The following is a 27458-nucleotide window of genomic DNA, read 5'->3' on the forward strand; positions in this document are numbered from 1 at the left end:
TTTTGTGTATAAAATTTGTTTTAATTCCATAGTATTCCATATTTGTTTTATATGTTATATATAAATATAAAATTATATGTTACATTTTATATATATATACAGTGTTTCCTCTATGTTGATTAGTTAATGGCGGCCCGCCACGGCAAAATTTTTGCCGCCACGGTAACGTTAGGGCTCTACAGTGCGACCATTTCACTCGCATTTGCGCCTAAATATGTCTGTGTGCGATCATGAAAAGATATTTAGGCGCACTTGTGCGACTGACCCGATCGAAGATTTTTTTTTGGCAGCCGCCAAAGCGGTTTTTTCGTCCCGCCAAAGTCTTATTTGACCGGTGTGTAATGTAGATAAACTGCTGCGCTTGTGACAGCTGGGCGCATGTTTAAAAGAACGAGAGAGCGAGAGCGAGAGCGCGCGCCCTCTGGTCGCGTGCGCGCGAGCACTCTCTTTGCGAAGCAAGGTTCCACGTTTTAATGAATGGTTAAACGACTGATCTTTCCAACACTGAACTCACGAGACGTCTGAATCGGTGTATAACAGATCGGTAACACTTTACAATAAGGTTCCATTTATTAAACTCTAGTTATAACTACATTAGTTAACATTAACTTTTAATAAACTGCACTTCTACAGAATGTATTAATCTTTGCTAATGTTCATTTCAACATTTAATAGCCTACATTATTGAAATCAAAAGTTGTATTTGTTAACATTTAGTTAATGCACTGTGAACTAACATGAACAAACAATAAACAGCTGTATTTTTATTAAGAATAATAAAGATGAATACATTCAGTAACATGTATTGCTCATGGTTCATGTTAGTAATAAACTAATGTTAAATCAAACCATATTGTAAAGGGTTTAAAAAAAATCATTTACAGAACAAATAAGAACGTAAGGTGTGCTTACCCCCTTTAGTACAGCCTATATGGTTAGCAAGATTTAGCCTTAATAAACTACAGCATTTACAACTGAATGGTAGCCTATTCAATTGTAGATGGTAGAAAATAAGACTATTAGTTAAAATAAACTTTTTAATGCTACTTTTTCTCCCTGCTTTTTTATATTGATATGATTATATACCAAAATAATCTATAAAAGAAGGATTTTATCTTACAAAGCTATGAAATCCAGAGGTAAAATCACAGCCTTTTTTTTTTTTTTTTTTAAAGTGTTGGCCACCGAAGACCATTTTTGACCCAGGTAAAACCCTGCAGGGCCAACAATGTTTGTGTGCGGACATTCACACTTAAAGCAAGAATCGCTAGTGAGGCACGAAATGTATGAATTTAGTTTTTTTTTTTTTAATGCAATTTATTTATGACAGCCAGTGTAATTGTTTTTCTAAAACTGAAAATATTTAATGTTCATAAGGTAAACTTTTGTCACACAATGTGGCACAGTAATATTGTGTCGTTAAAGGAAAAAAAACACAAGTGCTCCTAATAAAACAAGTTACCATAAAGCCCGGGCTGTACGAAAGCCGTCTATCAGCAGTGATTGTTAAAGTGTATGTCGGAGAATCGCGCGGTTGTTCGGACAGACCTGCCCCCACTGCTAAAAAAAATCCTAAAGGAAACACTGATATATATATATATATATATATATGTGTGTGTGTGTGTAATAAAAACATTAGAAATACAGTGAAATATTCAATTTTTTTAACAAACCCCTAACCCAAGGTTTTGAACAAAAAATGCCACACTGACCCTTATTTAACCAAATGTATTCATAAGTTATGTAAATGAATTAATAAAGTAAGCATAATTAATTATGTAAAACTCAAAAAGTATATCAATGGAGATTTAAAAAAAGTTTCTCCTGGGAAAATAGTAGTTTTCTTCTCTTTTTTTTTTCAAACTGAAAGATTTTAATAAAAGACAACTGTTATTATTATTATTATTATTATTATTATTATTGCTGTTATTTTTATTTGTTTATAATTTTGTTTGTAGACATAATATTGTTAATTTATTGTATACAATAAGAATATTTGAAATAGTATTGCTATTATCAGTATTTGCTATGAATATAGCCTTTTATGCTGACATGGCCCTAACCCTGACAAATTCATTTAAATGGGGATACAATTTTTAACAGATATATTAAGATGAATATGATATGTGAAAAATGTCCTTTTCATGGAGTTTCTGAAATGTTAGCACATAATGTATTGAAGTGTTTGATACATTAAAAAAAGAACAAAAATTAATTCTTAATGAAGATAAATTAATAAATAAAATTTTCTTCTAAAAGCATGTTCTTTTTGACACAAACTCTTCATCAATTGACGTTCACTGGTGAGATTAAACTGTGAGTCAAAGTTTTTGGAGTGGGTGAAAAAGGAGGAGAAGCTGTGTGGGAGATTGTGATTAGTGGTAGAGAAAAAGAACACTTCAGAATGAATGCCAGAATAAGAAAAAAAAGTGTAAAAATGAAAGTAAATGGAAAACAAAAGTAGAAGTGAATTTTACTAGGCTGATTTTGGACCCTCGCCTGTAACTTTCCCTGCTTCTTTATCCTGATTTATTTTTCCTCAAACAAAGCCTCTTTAAAACAATACTCTGGTTCCCTTGTTGTATAGCGGAAGCAATGACTCCGTTAAAAGTTTCTTCTAAACAGTTAATTTCCTAGCAGAAGTGTTTGGCAAGAACATAACGGCTCTTAGAAGTGTACTTATAAATAGTCAGTATGGCATTTTTCATGAAGCCGGGGTGGATTTTGGAGATTCCCAGTAGCAGCCCAGACTATTGTATCTTGTTTATGAAGTGGTCTTTTATATAATCACAGACCTGCTTTTGGCTTCTTTTTACTTCAAATCCACCCTGAAAATTATGTATGTGTGTGTTTTATGTGTAGGTGTGTTTTAATAAATATCAATTCATTCATATATACACAAATTATTTATTTACTCCTGTAGAGTTTGCAATACGGTGTTAACCGTATTTACGGTTACGGTTATTTAACCGGTGTTACGGTATTTAAACCTCAAACATCTAAGTGTTAAGATTTTTACGTAATTTCAGCTGATTTCATGCCTGTATTTTTGTTTGTATGTGTTTTATAGCCGAATGAAACCCGCAGCCACTGTCCAGGGTTCCATCTCCCCCCTAAAATCCTCCAAAGTCCCACCATCCTCCTCCGTCTCCGTCTCCGCCTCCGCCAAGCGCATTGACCGCTCTTCATCTTCATCAACCAACCTCAAGAGGTGAGCCTGACCTCCCTACTAATCAGCTTTCCTCCAATCTTCTCTGCACTCTCCATATCTTTCTTCTGTCTGCTTATTCTCTCACTTGTCCATCAACTCTTTTGTGTAACTTCTTCCTCCTCTTTTCTTTCTCTCCTGTCTTCTCTCCTCCCAGCTCCCTGGTGGCCTTCTTTCCTCTCTGTGACTACCCTATGCTCTGAAACGGAGAGCCGTAAACGCAAGGAATCAAGTTGGTTGCTCCGTGCTGTTGGTGCACTGGTTTCAAGCGACTCGTTCCCTGCCGTTTATGTAATCAAATAGCCAGAGCCATATCACCTACCTACTACTGTTTCACTCTCTCCAAACTTGCACTTATCGAGTCATATTGATGTATTTTTGGACCAAGTGCATACCCACTACTTTCCAGTACTGTTCAGACCATCTTGAAAAGCACTTTCTAACACTCTCCAGCCATGGGCTGGGCAATATTTTATAGATGTATAATAATAAATATGGGAACATTCTCCAGTAATGTTAATAAAACGTTAGTTTAAAGCTATCTGGTCTTTAATAATGTTCTCAAAATGTAAGCGAAAAAAGTTATTTAAACCTCATTTATAACCCTAACCCTTGCCCAGCCCTATTTCAGGCTGAGAGCAAATACAATCTCAGCCAATCTACATGCAATTCCTCATCCCTTTATCAGAAGATTGTCCATGATCTCCGTGTCGTGCAGTGTAGATATGGGTACGAGTGTGTCCTCCCTGTCCTCCACCCTTCATGTCTGTTTCCCCTCCATCCCATCCTCCAGCACCAGGTTAGCCAGCTCTTTGGGTAACCTGTACGAACCAAATGGCGAAGCAAACGGCTCTGGGAAACCACCTTCCCCCTCCTCGTTCACTTCCCACCCCATCCGCACGGGCTACAGCAGCTCGATCGCCCCACACAATTACCACTACGAGGTCAACAACAACAACAATCAGTATAACACCACCAGCACCCCGAACACCAACGGAGTGAGCCCGAGCAGCGGGGCAAAAAGTGTGACCTACAACCTCAACCACACCGGCCTGAGCGGACCTTCCACCAATGAAAGGCAACTAGGGCACCACAGAAGCCCCGTGACAGGGCTGAGCGGGCTCTCTGCACGCTACCTCAGCCGGTCCATTCCCGTAAGTGATCTCACCTCCCAAGATACACACCCAGCAGCAGCATTTCATCAAGTTTACCATGGTAACCATTTGTTTCTTCTAAGATGCTTTAGTTACAAGTAGTTCACAAGTATGGTTTTTCTTTCTTAAAATCTACAGTGGAGGGTGCCTAATATATTTATGCTTATACTGTTGAGAAATTACATTTGGAATTTAATGAATAAATTATATTTGGAATTTAATGTGGTCACTGAAATCTTTTGCATGTGTAATACGTTAATTAAACTGTATTTTTTAAGTTAATATTTGATTCATATACATTTTGATTATATACATTTCCTTTATTTTATATAAATATATTTATATATTTATTAATTAGAAATTTCTAAGTCTGGAAGCTTCTTGAACCTCTTAAACTAGAACAAAAAAGATTCCATATATATTTATGTTTCACAACTGTAACAAAGGTATTTTAGTGGAAACTATGGTTGCCATGGTACTTTTTCTCCAAAATCCTTCCTACTTTACTCTGATCTAACACAACACATCTCGGTTTAAATATTGACGTTTTCTCTAACAGATGCTTTTAAATGCTTCCCTGAGCATGTTGCATGTCATCTGTTTTTACTGAATACACGCTCACGTGCATGTCACTCATGTTACATCTCACTCTGTGTACGTCTTTCTCTAGTGTGTTCTCAGAGCGCTATTAGATGATGTAATATTTACTCAATTACTATTGTCAAGTGAGCTTTAATCAAGTGGTCGGGATGAGACCATTTTTTTTTATTTTGAGCTAATCCGTCGCCCTTCAATTTCTGTGAGTGCATCCCACGCTGATGGAAATTAATACTAAATAAACAAATATTAAAAATACAGAGCAGGGATTCATTGGGGATATAATGAAGGCTTTAAAACGTAGCTAATATGGGTACTTTTTACATGTATGGTGGAAGGCTGACAGCTCTGATCTGGTTTGGCACTAACATGGCTGCTAACAAGTACTAATGACACCTCAATGCTGCTGTTTGATGCAATGGGAGTGGTGTACGCTGCAACTATATTCAGTATTTGTTTGAAATTGTCAAACAAATGTTCCCCCGCTTCAAGTAGTTCTTAAACTTTTAGGGTTGTTAATCAACAACTGATTCATATTTTGAACTGGTTTCAGAAACGAAACGATTGTGTTGGTTTATGTTCTTCCAACGCTCATGCTCCTCCGACTCAGAATTAACTTCATACATTTGAATGCTGACTAATTCGCAAACAAAACATTGTTGTATTAATCAAAGACGATTTTTTGGTTGGTTCTTAATCAACAACTTACTTGTTGAACTGGTTCCAAAAACCAAATGATTTTCTTGAAGTTTGGTTCAATGGTTGCGTTTGTTCATCTATGTTCCGATGCAGAAATGAATCATACGCAAGAGAATGCAGACTGATTCGCAGACTTTGCTGTCTGAATGCATCTTTTTTTTTTTTTTTTTTGTCAGTTGTGCTTCCTAAGACGTATGTAGACCTTTGTGGCAACAACAAAGTTTTAGGATGGTTCTGATTCGCATATATCAGTGTTCTGATTCGCGAATCAGTCACCCTTTTTAAACGTAACATTTTTTCCCATGATTAAATGGTCTCTAAATGCACCTTTTATATGTTACATTCTCAGTTCCATCTTACTCATAATTACTAAACGAATCATTCATGGAACTGTTAAGGAATCAGAATGGTTCAATTGAATCTGATTTAGAACCAAAAGCATCGAAGCTAGTGTGTGCAGTTTCGTAAAAGCTAGCTTTGGTTAAAACTCTAACAACCTGTGAAGTTCTTCATGTTATGTTATGCTTTCAGTGTAACTAAGTGTTTATGAAAAACATTGCCTAGCCTACCTTTAAATTTCTCCATGGTGAATTATTGAAATCGGAGTCATTGGTCCCAACTTGTAAAGCTTTCATCTTGTTTTTATTTGTAATATAAATATACGTTTTATTGGAGCAATGAATGTCGAAAAGGTCTAGGTTTATAAGAAACCCTTGACCACTTCAGAGAAAATAGATTTGTCTGTTGTATTGCGTGACCTGAAGGCAGTCAGACTGGATGGAAAGGTCATGAGCTTGATTTTAGTGGTCTGTTGTTCTTGGACCTTCTCCAGTACTTTTGGAAGTGGTCCTGCTTCAGGGAGTTCGGTAGTTCCCCTACGATTTCCTGTTTAGTGCATTTGTTCCCCATTGTGAATTAGTTTTTTTATGCTTAAGCCACTGTATATGTTTATCATGTGATTTCACATCTTTCCAGGGAGAATTTCTTCCTGACTACCCTGTTTATATCATTGACGATTGGCTCATATCACCGTTCTGGATCGTAGTGCGCCGTCTTTGTTCAGAACACTGAGTCACTCCTGCTACATGTGTAGGCGTTGTAAAGTTTCACTGCAGTGATGATGAATATCACATTCTGTCTTCCACTGACAGCAGCACTGCGCTCCGTTAAACATTCTTCCTCAACTGGCGATCAACTGACAAAGTTTTTTGACGCTAGGTGTTTATAGCGAATATAATTACCGTCAAGATATCATCCGTTTTCTTGCCGCTTAAAATGCCTGCTTCAGGTTGCAGTGAATTAGTATAAAGTTGTCTCATTTCTCATCATTATCATGTTATCAGATGCAACTCTCATTAAAAATGAACGACTTTGCTTGGTTTTTCAGCATCAGTGCCAAACAAAGGATTATTTTTTGGGATTTTCTGCACTTCATTATTCTATTGAATGATTTTGAACATGGTACAATTGTGCAGATTGATCTATATATTCTTATAGGTAGCTGAAAACATGATCAAAGTAGTTCAATAACTTAAATGATATTTAATAAGTGGACATTCGTTGGATGTGTAGAATATTCGTCGCACTTAACCTCTTTAAAAAAAAAAAAATTATTTTCCTTTTTCCTTTAAATCCTCGCTTATCAGGCTTATGCAACTCTGAATAATGCCTGAACTTCGTATTTTGAGCACTTCTTGCGTTGTTTTTTGCCTCTTCACGACGACTCGCTTAATTTAGTCCTAATTTGTACGTCGCTTTGGACAAAAGCGTCTGCTAAATGACTAAATGTAAATGTCGTAGAACTGAACGACTGACATTCTAATTAGTTGGAAACCTGTGGGGCTTCCCGCGGGAATTCTGTGAGCGCAAATTCAGAAGTTCAAACACGTTAAGTAGCCATATGTTCAATATTTAAAGGTGCTCTAAGCGATGTGACTCGTTTTTTAGGCCAAAACATTTTTTTGTCATATACAGCAAACATCTCCTCACTATCCGCTAGCTGCCTGTCCCCTGAAAAACTCGTTAGAAACCTGTGGGGCTTCCTGCGGAATTCTGTGGGCACAAATTTGCTAAGATATTCTTATCAGAAGTTCAAAAACCGTTGAGTAGCCATATATCCAACTTTTACGATTTTGAGTGAATGCGAATCTGGTGTTATTAGAACGTTGATGAAACGTTAGAAAACGGACGACGCTAAATGGAACACAATGCTTTCTGTTGCTTCACAATTGTCTGCTGAACGTTTTTTTTTTTCTTTTTCTTTCGTTTATCCCTCCCCCATCCCCCTTGCAGCAATTAAGTACAATTAGCATTCAGTTGTGCATGTTGTACACCTGTGTCTTCTAACCAAAGTGGCTTTTTTGCACAAAGTCAGTGTAAAAAACATTTAATGCAAATGTATTTCTTCTCTAAGCTTTGACCTTTTATTCTCATCTCACCCTCATTTACATCAGCGAGGGCTGTGATAGTAATGTCTCAGGTTAGCTTTTTAGACAATTATTTAACTATCCTCTGCCATGTAATTTTCTGTAATTATGTTTAGCTTTGTAATCATTTCATCTTCTGTTTTTTTTCCCCCCCTCTTTTACAGTCCCTTCAGTCTGAGTATGTTCAGTACTAAAGCCGCCACTTTCCGCTAACCCCCGTCCCGCACTGCTGACCTGGTTCCGACCCATGACGCCTTCACTGTGACCACCAATTCGCTGGCTTCCTTTCGGAAAAAAAGGAAGCAGATGCTTTTGAAACCGAACGGCTCATGGTTAGCCTCATGGCAATGATACGTCCGAGCTGATCTGGAATCTGCTGCATGCTGTTAAAAAAACACGAACTTGCCTTGGCCATCCTTTCAAACCATCTCCTCTTAATTTTTTTTATTTTATTTTTTTTAGATACTGTCCATGTATGAATATACATAATTGTACTGAAAAATATTTTTAGATTAAGAATTTTGTACTTTTTTTGTCCTATTTTATCTATGATTCTTATGCTCAGCGACGAGGTTCGTTGGATATATTTCTGTCTTTGGATTAGGGAATTTGTTCTGACGTAAATATCACGTTTTTGTCTCCTGAGTGTACTTACTGAGTAACATATCAAGTGCGAGGGCTATATTTGAAAGGTGCAAAATGGTTTGTCAGCCACGTGTCGTCTTCAAAGGGATTTTTGGCCAGCGAAAGGGATAAAGAGTGTGTGTTTTCTTTATTTGGGGTCTAAGGTGGGCTCGTCTCCACGCAACGGCGGACGGCTAATGAGACCACGACCAATTTGCAAGCAAACTTATTTTTCTCGGGAAAAGGGCTTTGTTTATTCAGTATGAGAAACATGATGGACTCCTTGTCTTTTTTTCCCATTGTGACATCATAATGTGTGTTATTATCAAACTAATTGAGATCTGAGCTCTCACTGTTTTCAAGGGCTGTTGAAAACACAAGCACCGACACTTCATCTTTCACCAGCACCTCTGAAATATAATAATATCTCAGAATATACGAGTGAGTTACGAGTTTCTGGCTGCTGGTTTTAACATGCACCATTTTTGCATGAGGTAGCGCAAACTGCTTAATATATATATATATATTATTAACGATAACGAATACTCACTCGCAAGTTGCAACTTTCTATTATAGTAGAGGAGTTTATGTGTAGGCGATGATATGTATAACAAAACCCTTAATGTTATTGCACATAATGAATGTACAAACTAATCCAGAAAAATTGATCCGTTGAGGGTTGTCTCTACTAATTCAGTTATTTAGGATGTTTACAATCAAGTGCAAATTATTTATCGTACAGTGTTCTTATAGGTTTACCAGCAGGGTTTAAGCTAAAACCTTTGGATTATTTACACAAAAATGATAATACGGTCATTTAGTAACTCTCATGACGTTCCAAACTTGACTCCGTGAAACACAAAATATGATTTTTTTTTTTGCACAATGTACAGAGCTCTTTTTAAGGACTGGGACAAAATTATGACAAAACAGTGGTAAATAAGCTTAAGTCATACGCTCACTTTGTGTAATTATAATACATTTTTGCTTTTTAAAATTGTGCGAAAAGAATCATTTATTTAAATGAAAGTCTTCCCCTCTTTCCGAAACTCTAAGATCTCATTCAGTTCAAGAATTGCTTGTGAAAACATGTTGCTCCAGATTTTATGTAAATTAGAAATAAAAACGTTTACAATCATGATGTCAAATCTGATGTGACACGTCTTGACAAAAAACAATTGGTGAATGAAATTTAAGAGCTTCAGCAAAGAGGAAGCTTTTTTGCAAATTATGATTATTTTGGTTTGCCTTCTGTAAACTTCGGTATCGCGTTTCTTCGGACCACTTTTCATGGTGTACTTTTAGACCTCAAAATGCCCAATTTATTTTCATTTAACAGAAAAGAGCAGCTTGAACATTCTGCCGAACATCATCTTTTTTGTTCCACGGAGGAAAGTAAATAGTGCAGGTTGATGATGGGTGAGTAAATGATAACAATTTAAATTTTTGGGTTAAACTAACCCATATGTTTCTGTTTGAACAAATACTCCAGTACAAGCTTATGCAATTATAACTTGATTGACTGTTGTGTATCTGTATGTATCTTTTAGCCCTGTAGCACTCTGTACATTCCAGATGGTGTTATGAATTATGTGTATATACGTTTTGGTAGAATCTTTTTTGATTGAAGTATTCTACCTCTTTGACATATACATGATATAAACTACTCTCTTGCTTATGAAAAAAAAAATATATATATATATTTTTGGAGCAGTGTGTAAAGAAAATTTAACAATGTTAGAACAGTGTTTGCTATTCACGAGCATACTAAATGGACATTAAAATACAATTTAGTGGTTTGTACATTATTCTTTTACAATGTAAACACAATTTCAAAGACCAAAATAAAAGATTAATTTTGCTTTAGTTTGTTCTTTTCTTTGTGCGTGGAAAAACATGATTTTCCTCAAGTGCAGATCCCAAATTAGTCATCTTTTAACGTTGGTAAGTAAATAGGCCTACTGTACAGATTGTGTTATTCTTTGAGAAAAATACAGCTTCTTTTTAACAGCTCCACAAAAATAAATTAAGTGCCAACGATGCTCTCTCCCTGACAACAAAGTGTGAACAGCAAATCACCACACATTTGTGAACTTAAGTCTTTCATTTCGAGTCTATCTGGTAGCAGGCGTCGGGTCGTGGGCGTCCGGAGACAGCTCTGCTAGTCGAGCGATTTCTCACAGCATGATTTCAGTAAGTATTCCAATATATCAGTTTAATTTCTGCACGATTTGATGCAGTGTCGTGAATTCTTTCTTCCACCTATATTTAGAAAACCTTCTTGCGGGTCCAAAATGTTCTACTAAAAGTTTATAGCCTTAGGCTACTTGAGTGCTATAACTGTCATAGGTGTAGGCCTACTATATTCAATTGAAACCTCGGCCTCGTGTATTTCCGAGCCCGTTCATTCAGATTATGAAGGTCTAATGTATTTCTTTGAATACACATTAAATTCAATAATCATTTAAAGCAAATAGCAGGTTTCAAGGCTGCTGCTGCTGCTGCTCCATTCGCTATAATAATAGTCTTTAAGTATCTTTGAAATGGTTCTGGAAAGGCAGCTTGACAGGTCAAAACTGTTACGGTTGTTCTTACTAACCTATACTTAAAATGAGCACTTGAGAATCGGATGAAGAAATATTCATGCTGCTCTTTTAATGACGTTCCATTGTTGAAGGCTTTAAAGTGCTCTCTGATGCGGAACAACTTAATATAATTCTGTGATGGAACACAGGGAAGATTCTCAGAACTTTGGCAAGAATTTTGTCAAGGTTCTCTCAGACTTCTGAACATGTTCTTCTAGTAACGGTAATAGAATGTTGTTCAAAGTTATATGGTCTTAATATTTTCAAAACACCCACACACACACACACACACACACACACGACTTGCTGCCTTAAACATCCATGTTGATTGTACTTAAAAATGGAAGTCATTTCAACTTAAATTACATTAAAACTGACCTGAAAATAATAGTTGAATCTTGTATAAAAAGCTGAAAATTGCTTAACTTATTTTGATGAGTTAAAGCAATGTAAAAAATGGACATTTTGACCTTCCAGAGACCATTTAGAAATAACGTTTTCATAGCTGAATGGGAACGTTAGCAAAACGTTCTTAAAACGTTTTTAGCTTGTATTTACGGAATCTATTTAATATACAGCCTGACTAGTGTAGTCCAATTCCCCAAACCAATGATTTTTAAGGTTTTTTTATTTAATCAAAAACGAACGAATTTCCGATTTCTGAACGAACGAATGACTTTTACAAGCCAGTTCTTTTAATAAATGAAAAATGTACAACACGATCATGGTAGCCCGATTTGAGACAGTTCTTTTTAGTGAATCAGAAACAACAGGATCAGAGTATAGTTTTATTTCCGACAAATTAATCGCATGACTCTTATTTTTAATGAATCAAAAATGCATAGCATGACCAGTGGTAGTCTGATTCTCGAACAAATGACTCTTATAAGCCATTTTTTCAGATACATTCAACATTGTATCAGTGATCAGTGTAGTCCGATTGCCGACGAATGAATCGTATTTTTAGTGAATCAATAACATATAGCGCCACCAATGGAAGTCTGATTCCACAACAAATTATGAACTGATTCTTTGTAGTGAATTAAAACCATACTGTATCTTTTTTGTTCTGGTTCTTTTTAAGAACAAACAAACAAAAACAAAAAAACAATTATGAACCAAACAAAATGGGTACTAGGTTATTATTTTTGTCATGTCTGACTAAAATAAAAAAAATTATTTTCTTCTCATTTTTGGAGATTTTTTTCACCCTAGTCCTCATTCACTTTCATTGTATAAAACAGAGCAGCATGAACATTCTGCTAAGCTTCTCATTTTCTCTTCCACAGACAAAAGAAAGCCCTACAGGTTTAAAGTGACATGAAGGTGAGTAAATGATTTTCCATATATAAATAACAAACTAATATTATTTATGTTCTCTGCATATTCAAAATGCATCCTACTGCCCCTCCTCCTTCCTAAAGATTCTCAGTGGGGAGCCCATTATATTACGCCCTATTGATTATTACAGGCTAAGTCCATTATGAATAATGAATTGCCTTCGTGGTGATTATGCTCCCTGGGAATAATGAAAGACAAGCCAGATAGTAGCGTGGGCTCTTGTTGATCTCACGCCTCTCAGTCCTCACACACTCACACACACACACGAACGCACGTATAAAGCTGGTTTCTCCACCGCAGCATCGCCAAAGGGAGCTGCGCTCTCTCACGCGCACGCTTCTCCACACAATATGAGATGAGATGACATTATTTTCCAGCCTGCTCCCATCATGCCAAATGACACAGACATGCCACTGTCGATGTGCGCGCTGGGACGCGGCTCGCGCATCTCCCTCGCCACCTTCTACTCCTTCATGTGCGTTCTGGGAACCGTCCTCAACCTCCTGGTGATCTATTTGGTGGTGACGTTCAAGAAGCTCCGCACAGCCAGCAATGCGTTTATCGTGAACGGCTGCGTGGCGGATCTGCTGGTTTGCGCTTTCTGGATGCCCCATGAAGCGGTGGCCACCTCCACTGGGACGTTTCTGGTGGTGGGTTACCAGGCGTTCAAAGAAGCGCTCCTGTTTCTCGGAATCACCGTGTCACTGCTCTCCCATTCACTCATCGCAGTGAACAGGTATGTTTTGATCACCAAAACACCTGCTGTGTATCAAAGTCTGTATCAGAAGAGAAACACAGAGTGGATGATCGCAGGATCGTGGCTGATCTCACTGGGCTCTTTGTTCCCGTGGCTCACGTCCTTTCGGTACCCTCCCGAGAGATGCCGGGACGCAGAAGACGGATCCTTCACCACGGTGTCCGTTTTGTCCAGTCGGTTTGCCGCCTGCACTTTGGCGTTCACCATCATCGGACAAACAGTCGTCGTCATGTACTGCTACTTTAAGATTTTCCGCCGGGTGCAAATAAGTGTGAAGAGGGTCAGTATTTTGAATTTCCAAATCGTGAACAACCTCCCTTATTCTTTCCCGAGAAAGGACAAGCGACTCGGCTTCTACGTTCTAGCGGTGTGCTTAATTTTTTTTCTTACAACCGAACCCATTTTTTGGGTTCTCATCACCGGGCTGTTCATCCCAGTGTCAGTGGCGCTTTGGACGTCAACTTGGATTGTGTTCTGCACTATATTCGTGTCCAATCCCTTTCTGTACACCTGGAAAAACGAGGAGTTTCGGAAGTCGTTCAGGTCTGTGATGAGGGGGGACTTCTTGCGGGGATCCACGGTCGGGGTCGAGCCCATCACCATCAATACTATTTCTCACATCTTCCCGAGACAAAACAGCCGCAGGGCATTTCTGGGTGAGATGAACTGAGATAAACCTGCAAAACTCTCGACTAGTACTGCGGCCGAATTTCGCTTGTGCCTGTTGAAGATGCTTCAATAATCAGTCACGATAAGCTGCATGTGTTTTACAGTGGTTTGTAAAGCAACGTTTTTGTAACATTTTTGTGCAAGTTGAAGTGTGAATTGTTTTTGCACAACTGTGAAGACTACACTGGCACTTTTATGAATAAGAAATGTTTATGAATGTTTAAATAAAAATTTAAATATCTCAACTTGTTTCATTTCTTATCTTAATTTTTTATATAAAATTAATATTAATATGGTTTAATAGTGTGTGATTTTAAAATATTTAAAATTTATTATTTTTATTTTGAATTAAGTCATAATGATTTAATTATATTAAATTAGTGCTGTCAAATTGATTAATAACAATAAACAAAAGTTTGTAAGTGTGTGTTAGTGTGTGTGTGTATGTATATATATATATATATATATATATATATATATATATATATATATATACACACACACACACACATATATACATATATATATATATATATATACACACACATATACATATATATATACACACAAACAATATACTGTGTATATATATATATATATATATATATATACAGTATATTGTTTGTGTGTATATATATATATATATATATATATATTAGTGGTGGGCCGTTATCGGCGTTAACGCGCTGCGTTAACGCGAGACTCTTATCGCGCGATAAAAAAAATATCGCCGTTAATCTATTCTCCAAATTGGGTTGGGAGCTGGCTCAAGCTACACAAGCTATGATGACGCAATCTACCCGCGGCCGCGAGGAACACCCGGCTGGAACGCATCATATTCGTCGTCATCTTAAGTAAACACGGCTGAAAGTGAAAGCTGGTGTAAAAGATCCATGCAACATCCATTATTTGGACTTGGTTCGGATTTAAGCCGTCCGACGTAGACTGTGTGGTGTAACAGTTCGGTAAGTTAACACACGACTAATCCGTTCTACCACCTCAAATTCAAAACGAAACATATCACTGAATACCAGCGCGCGCGTATTATTCCCAATATATCTTAGTGAGTGGTGTAGCACATAATCTCTTTTTATTAAAAGCGCCCGATTTTAAGAATCGTTGTTGTTTCTTTTTAACTGAAAAGACATCGGTTAGACAATATTCTAATTTTAAATTTGGGGTTTCATAAGCTCCAAGCCATAATAAACATTAGACCTACTTAAGTCTCTGCAGCTAGTGTACTTAAATTTTATTTATCTGCAAAATTATGTTGTATACTTACAGTTTTGCACAATATATGTTCTCAAAACTACATACACCCTTTCAAAAAAAAAAAAAAAACCATTTAGCAGTTGTTTAGCAGGGTCTGTGTAACCTGTTCTGAAATGGTTTTATTATAATATCGTTATCGCAAGAGGCTGCAATGTATATCACAATATGGATTTTAGGCCATATCGCCCATCCCTAATTGATAGCCTATAGTAGTTGATAATAACATAGGCCTACCTAATGTTGCCTACGGACAGTAACAGTACAGTAGTAACCTTTTACAGTCTATGAGTAGAACAGCTTTCTCAAGCAGTTTGTGATGCATTTTGGAAACAGGAGATGAGCCCCTGGTCTAATGCGCCACCTGGCTTGAGAAACCCGTTCTCAAAGACTTACTTTTATAGTCATTATTTGGGTAGCACACATATTCTGAATGCCTTCGGCAGAATTCAAATGAGCCATTTTAATCTAGATTAATCTAGATTAATTTCAAAATTAATCTAGATTAATCTAGATTAAAAAAATTAATCTATGCCCACCTCTAATATATATACACACAAACAATATACTGTATATATATATATATATACAGTATATTGTTTGTGTGTATATATATATATATATATATATATATATATATATATATATGTATATATGTATATATGTATATGTGTGTGTATGTATGTACATGTATACACACACACCCTCTCTCTCTCTCTCTCTCTCTCTCTCTATATATATATATATATATGTGTGTGTGTGTGTGTGTGTTTACGAGTGTGTATACATATGTACACACACACACACACACACTATATATATGTACTATATATATATATATATATATATATATATATATATATAAATAAATAATTGACATCTTAATATATATTTTGTATAATTTAATTCGAATAATTTATAAAGTGTATTATTATATTAAATGCTAAATTGCTTTATTTAGGATTTATTTAAAATGTCAATTATATTATTATTTTATTTTGAATAAATAAGTTCATAAAATGCTTTTTATTTTAACAGCTTTTTAAAAAAAATTATATTATATTAATGTTATATATTTATACACTGTTAATGTTAATATAATAATGTCATTAATATTAAGTAACATTATTAATAATATTTGATTATTAATTGCATATTCTGTTTGTGTTTATTTGTCTAAATAGCTTAAATCTCTCATGTTTTGTTTATTTCTTTTCATTATTATGATTAATGCAAGAACATCTGCAATGTAGTGAAGCTCTGTGGAGAATAATGTCTGAGGTGATTTAACCCCTGAAGGAAACTTCCATCCAGTCATATCCGGTCTTAAACACTCGCTTACATAATCCTCAGGCTCTATTGTTAAAAACATGAGCAAGCATCAATGCGAGTGACCTGAACCATGACACCAATTTGTTGACTTCAGTTTGATCTAGGTAAAATGGCACAGAACACAGTGAGAGGAAAATTAAACAATGCAAAATTAGATTTTTTAAAATGAATTAGAAGCTAAGTTGCATATGGGGCAGTTGTGACCTAATGGTTAGAGAGTCAGTCTGGTAACCAGAAGGTTGCGGGTTCGTTTCTCAATATTGGCAGACAAGGCACCTACCCCCCAATCGCTCCCAGGCGCCTCAGTGAATGGTTGCCCAACGCTCTGGGTGTGTGTGTGTCCACGGTTTGCAGTGTGTGAGTTCACTACTCACCTCTCCTAATGTGTGTGCACTAACTTGGATGGGTTAAATGCAGAGGACAAATTCCGTGGATGGGTTACATGTCACTTCACTTCAAAAATCCTTGATTTTACTTGCTAACAAATCTTTTATTTACAAATTTTAACTGCAAATTTTTTTCAAATATGCAAATGAATAAATTACATAAATAATTTAAACCCTCAAAATAAATAAATGCCCACAGCTTCCACCTCCATGAATTGAGCTGGTTCTTGTAGATTCAGAATTTCTGGGAAAAACACCTATCTGCCCGAGCTTATGAAAAACATTGACAGTTATTTTAATCCGCCGCTAGTATTTCATAATGGAAATGTTATCTTCAAAGCATAAACAATGTCTAATGAAGTAATTTCCTGCATTTGAGAAGAACCCTATCAGAACAGCAGAGGGAGCTTGTGGCGGGACTTCAGATCATGTCCCATGTGACTCTAAACAAAAAGCATTTGGGGCTGGGAAATTCCTTGGTGGCGTATTCAAATTCGTGAGGCGGGGGGTTACAATCCCACCCCCTTCTCCTATAAATGAGATCCAGGGATGAATGAAAGCAAGAGCACTAACTCATTTTAACTCTCTCTGAGCACTTGGAAAGTTCTTTATTAAGCATGGATTCAGCTTTTCTGTTGACTTTGCTTGCAGTTGCAGGTAAGTTTAGAACTTTTAATACATTTAATTAAATATGCTAATAGGTAACCTGCATATTTTAAAGTCTTACTAAAATGCTTTTCTTTATGCATTGCAAAATTCATATAATTTATTCTCTGTTTGGTGTATAACTGCTTTTTTGCAATTAAGTTATTTTTATTTAATTATTTTTTATTATAAAAGTATTTGCTATTTTGAAAGTATAATTTTTATAATAATATAATACCCCTTGGTCTGAAAATTGTTTTGATCCACATATGCAGATTTGAGCATTATAATGCATCTTTACTACCTTTATTTTTTTTTTCCTCTACAAATACACTGTAAAAAAAAAAAAAGTTGTAAAAACTTCAATGAAGTTCAATCAACTTGGATGTTTAAGTCATTTCAACTTAAATTACAATCAAAATTGACTTTAAAATGAGTTGAATCTTGTAAGAAAGTTGAAAATTGTTGAGTTAAAGCAATGTAAAAACATATATTGCCATAACATTGATCATATCATTTTTACTGTGTATTGCATAAGTGCGTTTTAAATCATTATAAGTCCCTTATTCTAACTACATAATTTAATATGTGAGCATTATAAAACAATACAAAACTTAAGTGTATTGATGATTTTTATAAAATGTTTAATATTTTGTTCAATTTTGCATTTTATATATGATATATATAGTGCAGAGCATGTTTTAAATTTTAGTTATTTTGAATTTTGAATTCAATATGAAACTTTCATGACTTAATTACATTTGCATATATTTTATTTATGCATTTTAACTGCAGAATTTCATCAAATTTGCAAATGATTTAATGATGCTTGTTAAATGTTAACTTTTGATGTTGGAACTAAAAGAAAATGTTGTCTTGAATAGTTGGTTCCCATGTACTGGACCTGCCATCGAAACCTCTGTTCAAAGTGGGTGACAGGAGGGAGTTGGCATGCAAAATGTCATCTTGCCCAGAGAAGGTGAACTTTCTTTGGACCCCGATAGAAGACAAACCGTTATACGCCACTGTTAATACGAAGGACAGAGAATCTGTGCTGGTCTTTGAAAATGTGACGCAGAATCACGAAAACACCATAGTGTGCAAAGCATCCTGTGGGAAGGAATCAAAACAGGCAAAAACAAAGATTACAGTTTATTGTGAGTTCACTGTTCACTGTCTTCAATTTCATTGCACTGTTGGGCAAGTTGTCACACTAGGTTTAACACTAGAAGTCAGTTTCTGTTTAGACGCAAACATTTCAATCTTGGCTACAAAAAAAAAAGCTGCTGAACATTTCCAGCATAAAAATGTTATTTGACCTCTTCACAATATGTGGGTTAAATTGTCAACAGTAATCGGCTTTGACACTGTTTGTTGACACTGTTTAAAAAAAGAAAGAATTTGATTGTTTGAATTATAAAGTACTATTTAAAGTTTTTGATAAAATGACCACCTTCCACAAGAGATGTTTTTAAAATGTATATTATGTTATGTCTAAATTATAGTGTATATATAAATATCAAACAATTACGACAGAAAATTAATTCATGAAAAGGGCAAAAATGTAAAAATACTGTAAAAAAAAAAAAAAAAAAAAATGTTTGGTTTAACTTTAAAAATAAGTTACCAGGTTGCCTTAAAATGTTTAGTTCGTTGAAATTAAATTTTTTTGTTACAATAAGTTGAATAATAAGTTTGATAAAAGAAAAAATGTTGTGATAACGACTTGCATACTTTGTGACAACTAGCCCGTCTTTTTTTGTTCATAATGCCACATAAAACTTTTAAACATATTTTCTAGATTATTTTTGCTTATTTACTCGTATCTGAAACTTTATATCTTTTTCAGCTTTTCCAAGAAACCCAGTTATATCCGGGTATGATCGCATGATACTGGGAAAGGAAAGCGTTTTGGACTGTGAAGTGTCTTCTGTATACCCTTCGGAGTACTTTGAAGTGCAGTGGCTAGATGGAGACAAGGTTCTCAAGACTGATGAGGGAAATTATGGCAAAGATGTATTGAGGATTCCTTACATATTCACACCTTCAAGTGAGCATGATGGGAAGGCAATAACGTGCAGAGCAACACTCAGTCTGGATGGTGTTCCCCTCGATGAGATGACCAAGGAGACTTCTGTACGCATGAAAGTTCTTTGTAAGTTGTACTTGCATATACTAACGCAAACCATTTTTAAATGAAACTCAAAACGGATGTGGGAATAGTAGTTCCTCTCTGAAGAATATGACCCCCCATGGTCATTCGTTTTCCCATTGCTTTCACAGCTGCACCGCATAACGTTAAAGTATCTGGAGCGACCGCCGTCTCACTGGGATCCAGTTTAACTTTGACCTGCGAGGCTGAGGGCAACCCAAAGCCAGAATTTACATGGACGGCTCTTAAACCAGATGGCCAGTCTGTGGAAATGGGAAAAAGTCAAGATCTCTTCATACATAACGTGTCCTTATCGGATGCTGGTACTTATCAGTGTGACGTTAGCAATGACGTGGGAAGACAAAACACCACAGTTTCAGTAATCGTTCAAGGTTAGTGGTTCATATAATTCCTTAAGTTTCTAATTTCTAAATATTAGGGGTGTAATGGTACACATATGTCATGGTTCGGTACGTACCTCGGTTTTGGGGTCACGGTTGCATAGGAGTACGGTACATTTCATTAACATGCGGTGTCAATGGCGGATGTACGAAGTTCAATATTACACTTTTTCAAGAAATCACAGAAAGTTGAGCGAGAAGGAGAAACAGAGCCATCTACATCTACTGCCTACTTCACCTTTCCATGAGGATACGTTGAGTGGAGCGGCACCTGAGGCTTCCCATTTCCAGGCATATTTTATCACTTGACTGTAGTGAGACTTTCACGACACAAATCGGCACAATGCCAAATGATTTATGTCTTATATAACAGCGGAAAATACTTAAAATACTCCACACTGAGTCTGAAATTCTCGTCCGAAATTTTCGCACGTTAAAAAATAAATTCAACCTAACGTTGTCAATCACATGTGCAGACACTGCCTCCAAATCTTTCGTCTGTCATACAGTTTTTTGGATTGGGTTCGATTTTCTGCATTTTCCGCATCCGCAAGCATTTTGAGAGGTGTTTTGATAATTCAGAGCCACCGAATGACGAATACGAAAATAACGCATACGAAGATTTTTGTGTACACTCACAATAAAAACAAATCATTGTGGTTTTATAAAATAAAGAAAACATACAGGATGCCGCTTTCTGCAGTCCCGATTTCCTTTACGTGAAGCTTGTAGAGCGCGTCACAAAAATGAACCGAAATCAGTGTATAGGCTACTACCAAAGCTCCTGCGTGCCATCTGAACTCTTGTTTTGGGTTGGTGGCGCATAGATCGTCTCTTCTTCTGCTCTTTTTCTGGGTTGTGGCGATTAGCAAACAGCGTTGCATTACCGTGCACGCCCCCTTCTGGACTGGAGTGTGGATCACCAGTGACTGACTGTATTCGTCGTCTGACTGTATGCACCAAACCATGACGTCCGTACCGTGAAGGTTCGGGACAAATATGTGTACTGTTACACTCCTACTAAATATGCATGATCACTTTGATCCTAATTAATCTTATTTTTGAATTTCTTGGCAGCACCTCCCATGGATACAGTCATTGTAGCAAGTCCACAATCAAGTCTGAAGGAAGGAGACAACGTGAGCATTTCCTGCAAGTCCAACAGTGTTCCAGTAACACAAGTGGTTCTTAGCAGGAGGGAGAATGGTCAAGACAGAGTGCTAATGACCAGTGAAGGGAATGAAACATCAGTTATCCTCCACTCCGTCAAGCTGTCCGACTCTGGCATGTTTGTTTGTGAGGCTTTCAATGAGCACGGCAATCAGAGTACCACTCTCAATCTAACTGTTGAAGGTAAGACCATGAATGTATGTCTTGTGTTAGTGGATATTGTTAGTACAAAGTTTGTTCTGTTGAGCAGTTATAGCGTAACCAATTGTAGAGGAACCAATTGTAGGCCTAAATCAAATCCGTAAAGACACTCTGAGGGTACGTTTACACAACAACGATGTGCTAAAAACGTAAAAGTTTTTCTTTGTACAGATTACAACGTTATCAAAACGATCCTCGTTCACACGGATCTGTGAAAACGACTAATAACACTGTTTTATGCATGCCATACAAGTCGTTGGCGATGTCCTTTTTTTATATTCTGAAAATTTTTATATTCTGTTGATTTGTGTAATTCTTATTATAACCACTTGTAATGATGTCTGAATGCTCCCCCTCCCTCTTATTTGTTACTGTTAATATCTGTATCCTTTCCAAAAGTTCCATTTTCATGTCACCAAAACACCTTTGTTGTGTAAATGAACGGCCAAAATGCATAAAAAGTCTTCCGCCCCTGAGAGAGATTAGTAGTAATACTGAGATTATGGTTCCTCGTTTTAAATTTGAGCTTGAAGTTTAACATAGTTGAAGTACAGTTCACATTTCTGCAAATTTCAGCTTGAGGTACCAAGTCAAAACTTCTCTTTTTTTCTTCACAGCTCATTCTCTAGAAGTGGCGCTGCAATCGGATAGTGTCATTGTGTCAGACAGAGGCTCCAGTCTGGTGCTCCCCTGTCATGCTTCAGGTTGCCCTCGACCTGAGTTCTCCTGGAAGAATCTTTCAAATATGCCGATCCTCAGGCGAATTGAGACTGATGGCTTCCAGTCCCAGCTTTTTCTTGATCCAGTGGACCTGGAAGATGAGGGAACTTACGTCTGTGAGGTCACATGTGGCTCAATAAAGAAGTCCAAACAGACGGAAGTGAAGGTGTTTTGTAAGTATCTCAAAAGGTTTACTATTTAGTCTCAAGTTTACGTCAAAACATTAATGTTACATAGTTCACTGGTTTTCGACATCTCAAGGTGAAATGTGTAATTTCTGTCACTAGCGTCACCAAATAGAATCGCAAGAATAATTCACTGTTTCCTGAATATTGCCCACATCTACCATTGGTTGATAAAACAAATAATCCCGTCCAAAACTCGTCTGGCTAGGTGGGATGCTCAAACAAAAAGATACTAAAAGAATTTAATAAAAAAAATAAAAAAAGAAGAGTTAATCTAACTATAAAGGGAAAGTTCCCTTCATTGCAACTCCTCAAAGTTTGAGGGTTTGAGCTTGATTTGCAATTTACCAGCCGTTAACCATGAGTCATCAGTGAACAGTAATTCAGTCAAGTCTCTTTGTGGAAAGTTTTAAAAATAGTTCACTATGACATTGATTTGATGCAGGAATAAAAGCATTTATTATAAATGTTCCAGAACGAGAATGAACAAAGTCTTCCGGGGTCATTAAAGTGCTTAATGTTGTCAAGATTTAAAACTCCCCTGATAGAAACAAACTTCCCTAAAACGTTTTGTTGCTCTCAGCGGATATTAACTTTTTAGAATGTGCGAGGGAGTGTTGCGTTGTTTACATGTACTACATATTGAATCTGTCCTCATTCAAGGTTTTTCTGAATCTCATTGTATTTATCAGTATCTCTGTGTATTTATACTTGAAAGTACTTAGTCATTCGATTTTATTCTTTTATCAGCATTTCCTACAAGTCCTATCATAAAAGGTTCTGGACCTTGTCTGGTGGGAGAGATGATGAAATTGACCTGCACTGTTCAGGAAGTTTTCCCAGCTAACCATTTCCAAATCCTGTGGATGGATGGAGAGAGAGAAATGCATTCGGAATTTGGGTCATTTTCAAATGGAACAACAAATCTGACTTCAGTGTTCTCATACCGTGTGGACAGGAAAGACCAGGGCAAACTCATCACCTGCAAAGTCTTGCTGAACATGCATGGTGTGCCAGCCGCTCAAGTATTAAGGACTGCGTCTACTACATTATCCATTCACTGTAAGTCAAGGTTGTTTCTTTGTTCCTTTAAAGTACGACTTTGTCTTGGTTTTTTGACATTGCGCTCCTTTTACAGATCCCCCCAGAGCGACCAAGATTACTGTCAGCCCTCTGACAGAGTTGAAGGAAGGAGAAACTGTGAGCATTTCTTGCGTTTCTGACAGCTTTCCAGTGGGGCGTACGGTGCTGAGCAGGGTGTCGGACGGCATTCAGACAGAGCTAATTGCCAGTGATGGAGCTGAAACATTGCTTACCCTCCCTTCGGTTGAGCTGGATGACTCTGGCTTCTATGTTTGTCAAGCTTCTAATATGTATGGAAATCACACTGATAGTGTGGAGATTACTGTGAACGGTAAGTTACTTATTTTTCGAATTAGAAGGTATCACATCTGGTCAAAATCAATCAATTTACCCTGGGCATAGTATTAATGTGTTTTAGTGTTTGAAATATCAACAGTTATTTGAAATACATTATAATTATAGGAGTGCCTTGCTCTCCATTTTGCCTCGTTCTCCTTTTCATCAAAATTGATTAATTTAGCTTCTACTGTTTTTTCCTCTTATTAAGCGGTTTCTGTCTAAGCAATTGACAATTATTATGCCTCTTGTAACCCAGCACCACCTAGGAATACAACGGTGGAGGTCTTTCCATCCACAGATGTTCAGGAGGGGCAGAATATCACCATCTGTTGTCGCTCCGTGAGCTTCCCTCCACCTGTGGTGGTCCTCAGCAAGCTGGATAGCGAGACAAATATCTACTCCGTTGATGGCATCTTCCTACTGATCAACCTCACTCCCAATGACACAGGCCTGTATCAGGTCAACGTCACCAACGACCTGGGCTATGAGACGGAGATTTTCAGCATCAACGTGATTGGTGAGTGAAACTGGTCAGATATTATATCAAGTTATTGAATGTCTGAGTAACTCTCGCATATCGACATAATCCCAGGCATTCAGAACATATCTGATGCTTAATGTGAAGTGAGGAAGGATTTTGGACCAATAAAATTTCACTGTGGGAAGGGTTACCCAGCTTAATGTCATCAAACATAAGAAATCACATACTGTTTTGAGTAGGCACTCTGGGTACATCTGGGTACTTTTCATCTGATGTTTATGAATATGAATTTGGACATACTAGTCTTTTCACTTCACCTATCATATACTAGGAAAGCAGGCCTATTCAGATGCAAAAATAAACTGACAAAATCGCTTTCAAAATCGGCTGGTTAGGACAATTTACAACATATTTAAAATTTTCTGATCTCTTTGATATTTTGTTACAGAGAAAAGATATGACCCTCCATTGGTTTGGAATGACTTAATAATCCCTGCGATTTCCCTGGGAGCCGCTGCTGCGCTGCTTGGTGCTGTGGTGAACGTGTTGAGAGCCAGAAAGATGGGATCGTACGACCTTATGAAGCGCAATTCGGGCACCGTGTAGACTTTGTATAGACTCCATGAACTGTTTTGGAAGCAGCTAAGCTCGGCTGAACTGTCTTGCCAGGGCCCAGAGCCTCCCGAAAGCGAGAACTGCAGGTGACTGGATTGATCATCTGGATCTTCAGGTGACAAACCCCCAGCCGGATGGGAACCTGCATTCTCCACAGCCAGAGACAATCAATGTTCCCGAGATTTTTCACGCATCCCTAGAGGAGGGAAATCGAATCGGTGTGGTTTCTCCATGGTCTTAATGTTGGGAAGTTGTTTTTGAGACCGCCTGGTCTGGACTTAAAGCGGTTTCAAATATGTGATTTTTATTTATTTTTTGAAAGTCAAAGCTGTTTTGAAATGCAAATGATGTATTTCAAGAATGTAACCTAGCTACCAAGGTTTAACTGGTACATTTTAGATGATAATCTATTTGATGTACTGAAGTAGATATTGTGTCCTAAAAATTCTGTGCTTAATGTGGTTTGAAATCTTGTCAAATTGCTTTCATTTTTAATAAAAAGCAGCTATCTGTAATTTGATCTCTGAGAGTTTTATGGGAAAATCCAGGGAAATTTGAGTGTTACAGGAATCCACTGCGTCTGTTATAGCTTCACTTTTCCTTTGACATTTCAGTTTTGCCTTTCGGTTTTCCTGTTGGCATGTAACAATGTAATGAAATCCGTTTGGCACAATAAATGTGGAATAATTTGGAGGCGTGCATTCACTGCATATTTAGCTATCAGTACAAACAGTTTCCTAAATTCCAACAAGACAGGAACAAGTTGATCAAAATAAGAACTAGCACACCTTCCAAAAATAAACCTCTCCACCACATGTGTGCCTCCGTCCTTTCAAGACCAATCAAGAACAGACCCTCTGAAAATCATTCCATTTATTTTAGCCAGCACATTAAGACTAAATGACTCAAACTCCAGATCCTCACTCCTTTTTTAGTGTCTTATATTGATTTTTTTTTGTCAGTGTTGCTATAAAAGGCTGTTGCCATGGTGACCATCCAGATGCAATGGGAAAGGGGGGTGGGTCGTGCTTTCATGTTCCACAGGGAAAAGGAGAAGCAAAGGTGTGAATGGAACAATGTTCTCTTAGAAAGATGTAAGGCCACTAAGGATGAACCAGCAATAATGTGTTTTAGCTTAACAAAAATGGCAGTACTTGATCATATTTGTGCTAACATTTGCCTTTATTTGGACATTATACAGTAATATTTCCAAAGAGGCTGGTGTTTGCCTGAGTATGAGTGATAATAGTGATGAATGCTGATTTATAAGTGTTTTCCAGTTAAACACTTAACCACGTCCTTATGCGTATTGCACTTGAAGTCTTTCTGAACATGGTGGTTATGTGAGAATTGTGTGTTAGTGGTAAGTGCCGTTGTGAATCTACTATCAGCATAACGATGACGGTCAAGAACATCTCATTCTCGTTCTCAGTGTCTCTGCTGATATCTGATTCTTGTTTGAAATGACTCATGTTTGAAGGATTGCTTCAACAGTGACTCAAGTTTCAATCTTGTACCGTACACGCAGGGCTCCCAGACGAGACAAATGCAATAGGCTAAAACATGATAAAACATGTAGGATCCATATGACTATTTTTAGTTGATAAATTACAAAATTGGGCAATAAAATGGTTGTTCAGATTAGCCCGTAAATTGACCAGTGTACAGAAAGTAACGATTCCCAGTTTCTAATCAAAAATGAATTGCGGGATTCATCAACAGTATTGTGTGGTGGATTCTTTATCTGAGCCATTAAAGGGTAAATAAACCCTAAAACAACTTTTTTTAGTTCGTGATCTGTAGGGGCTTTATTAATGCTGTTCATTAGTTACCCTTTAAAAAGAACCACTTCAGTCATTTGTTCGCCAATCATTAGCCACATTTCCACTGTCAGGCCAGATTCATACAGGAAACACTAGCACACACTAGTAACAACGCAATATACACTCACCGGCCACTTTATTAGGTACACATTGCTAGTACCGGGTTGGACTCCCTTTTACCTTCAGAACTACCTTGATTCTTTGTGACATAAGTTGCTGGAAACTTTCCTCAGAGATTTTGTTCCATATTGACATGATAGCATCACGCAACCAACCACCCAGCTAGAAATTTTTTGTTCTAAAAATGTTCTGAGAACATTATCATGCAGTGTTCTCAAAACATTTTCAGCGGGTAGTTTTATCTTTGTTTCCAGAATGTTCTACTAAAAGGTAGGATAACATTCTCTAAAAACAATCTAAAAATGTTTAATGATAACATTGTTCGAACATTATTCCCTAATGTTCTTATAACATTTTCAGCGATTAGTTTTATTTTTGTTCCCAGAATGTTCTCCTAAAAGATAGGATAACATTCTCTAAGAACACTCTAAAAATGTTTTGTAAAGACCTTCTATAAAGTTTTAATCATAACATTT

At 36.9% G+C, this 27458-nt stretch overlaps 3 protein-coding genes across 6 annotated transcripts in view; all 3 read left to right on the forward strand.

Moving 5' to 3' along the window:
* The window catches only part of cdc14ab (cell division cycle 14Ab), a 47258-nt gene extending 36684 nt beyond the window's left edge, over positions 1–10574 (forward strand). For 3 of the 4 annotated variants that reach the window (XM_079889841.1, XM_079889840.1, XM_079889842.1), the window contains 3 exons: positions 3071–3211; positions 4002–4362; positions 8249–10574. In XM_079889841.1, the coding sequence (XP_079745967.1) occupies positions 3071–3211; positions 4002–4362; positions 8249–8278 (532 nt within the window). In that variant the 3' untranslated portion in view covers positions 8279–10574. Of the gene's footprint in view, positions 1–3070; positions 3212–3365; positions 4363–8248 lie in introns of those variants that run through there. The other variant, XM_079889843.1, reaches the window with a different exon arrangement.
* Positions 10575–12661: 2087 nt separating this feature from the next.
* On the forward strand, positions 12662–14243 carry gpr88 (G protein-coupled receptor 88). The gene has a single exon (XM_079891345.1). The coding sequence runs from the start codon at positions 13024–13026 to the stop codon at positions 14059–14061; it is 1038 nt and encodes a 345-aa protein (XP_079747471.1). The 5' UTR covers positions 12662–13023; the 3' UTR covers positions 14062–14243.
* A 3342-nt stretch (positions 14244–17585) lies between these two features.
* Positions 17586–25748, forward strand: vcam1b (vascular cell adhesion molecule 1b). Its single transcript, XM_079890405.1, has 10 exons — positions 17586–17704; positions 18577–18849; positions 19542–19847; positions 19976–20236; positions 21323–21598; positions 22234–22509; positions 23272–23583; positions 23660–23935; positions 24200–24460; positions 24873–25748. Exons 1-10 carry the CDS (start codon positions 17665–17667, stop codon positions 25028–25030), a joined length of 2439 nt encoding a protein of 812 aa, XP_079746531.1. The 5' UTR covers positions 17586–17664; the 3' UTR covers positions 25031–25748.
* Positions 25749–27458: the final 1710 nt, after the last annotated feature.

This window comes from Squalius cephalus, assembly GCF_949319135.1.
Source record: "Squalius cephalus genome assembly, chromosome: 13".
NCBI lineage: Eukaryota > Metazoa > Chordata > Actinopteri > Cypriniformes > Leuciscidae > Squalius > Squalius cephalus.

Coding starts and splice junctions, on each gene's coding strand:
- gpr88 (XM_079891345.1), top strand. CDS start 13,024: ATGCCAAATGACACAGACATGCCACTGTCGATGTGCGCGCTGGGACGC.
- vcam1b (XM_079890405.1), top strand. CDS start 17,665: ATGGATTCAGCTTTTCTGTTGACTTTGCTTGCAGTTGCAG. Junction 22,510..23,271: donor GACGGAAGTGAAGGTGTTTT/GTAAGTATCTCA, acceptor TTCTTTTATCAG/CATTTCCTACAAGTCCTATC. Junction 24,461..24,872: donor TTTCAGCATCAACGTGATTG/GTGAGTGAAACT, acceptor ATTTTGTTACAG/AGAAAAGATATGACCCTCCA.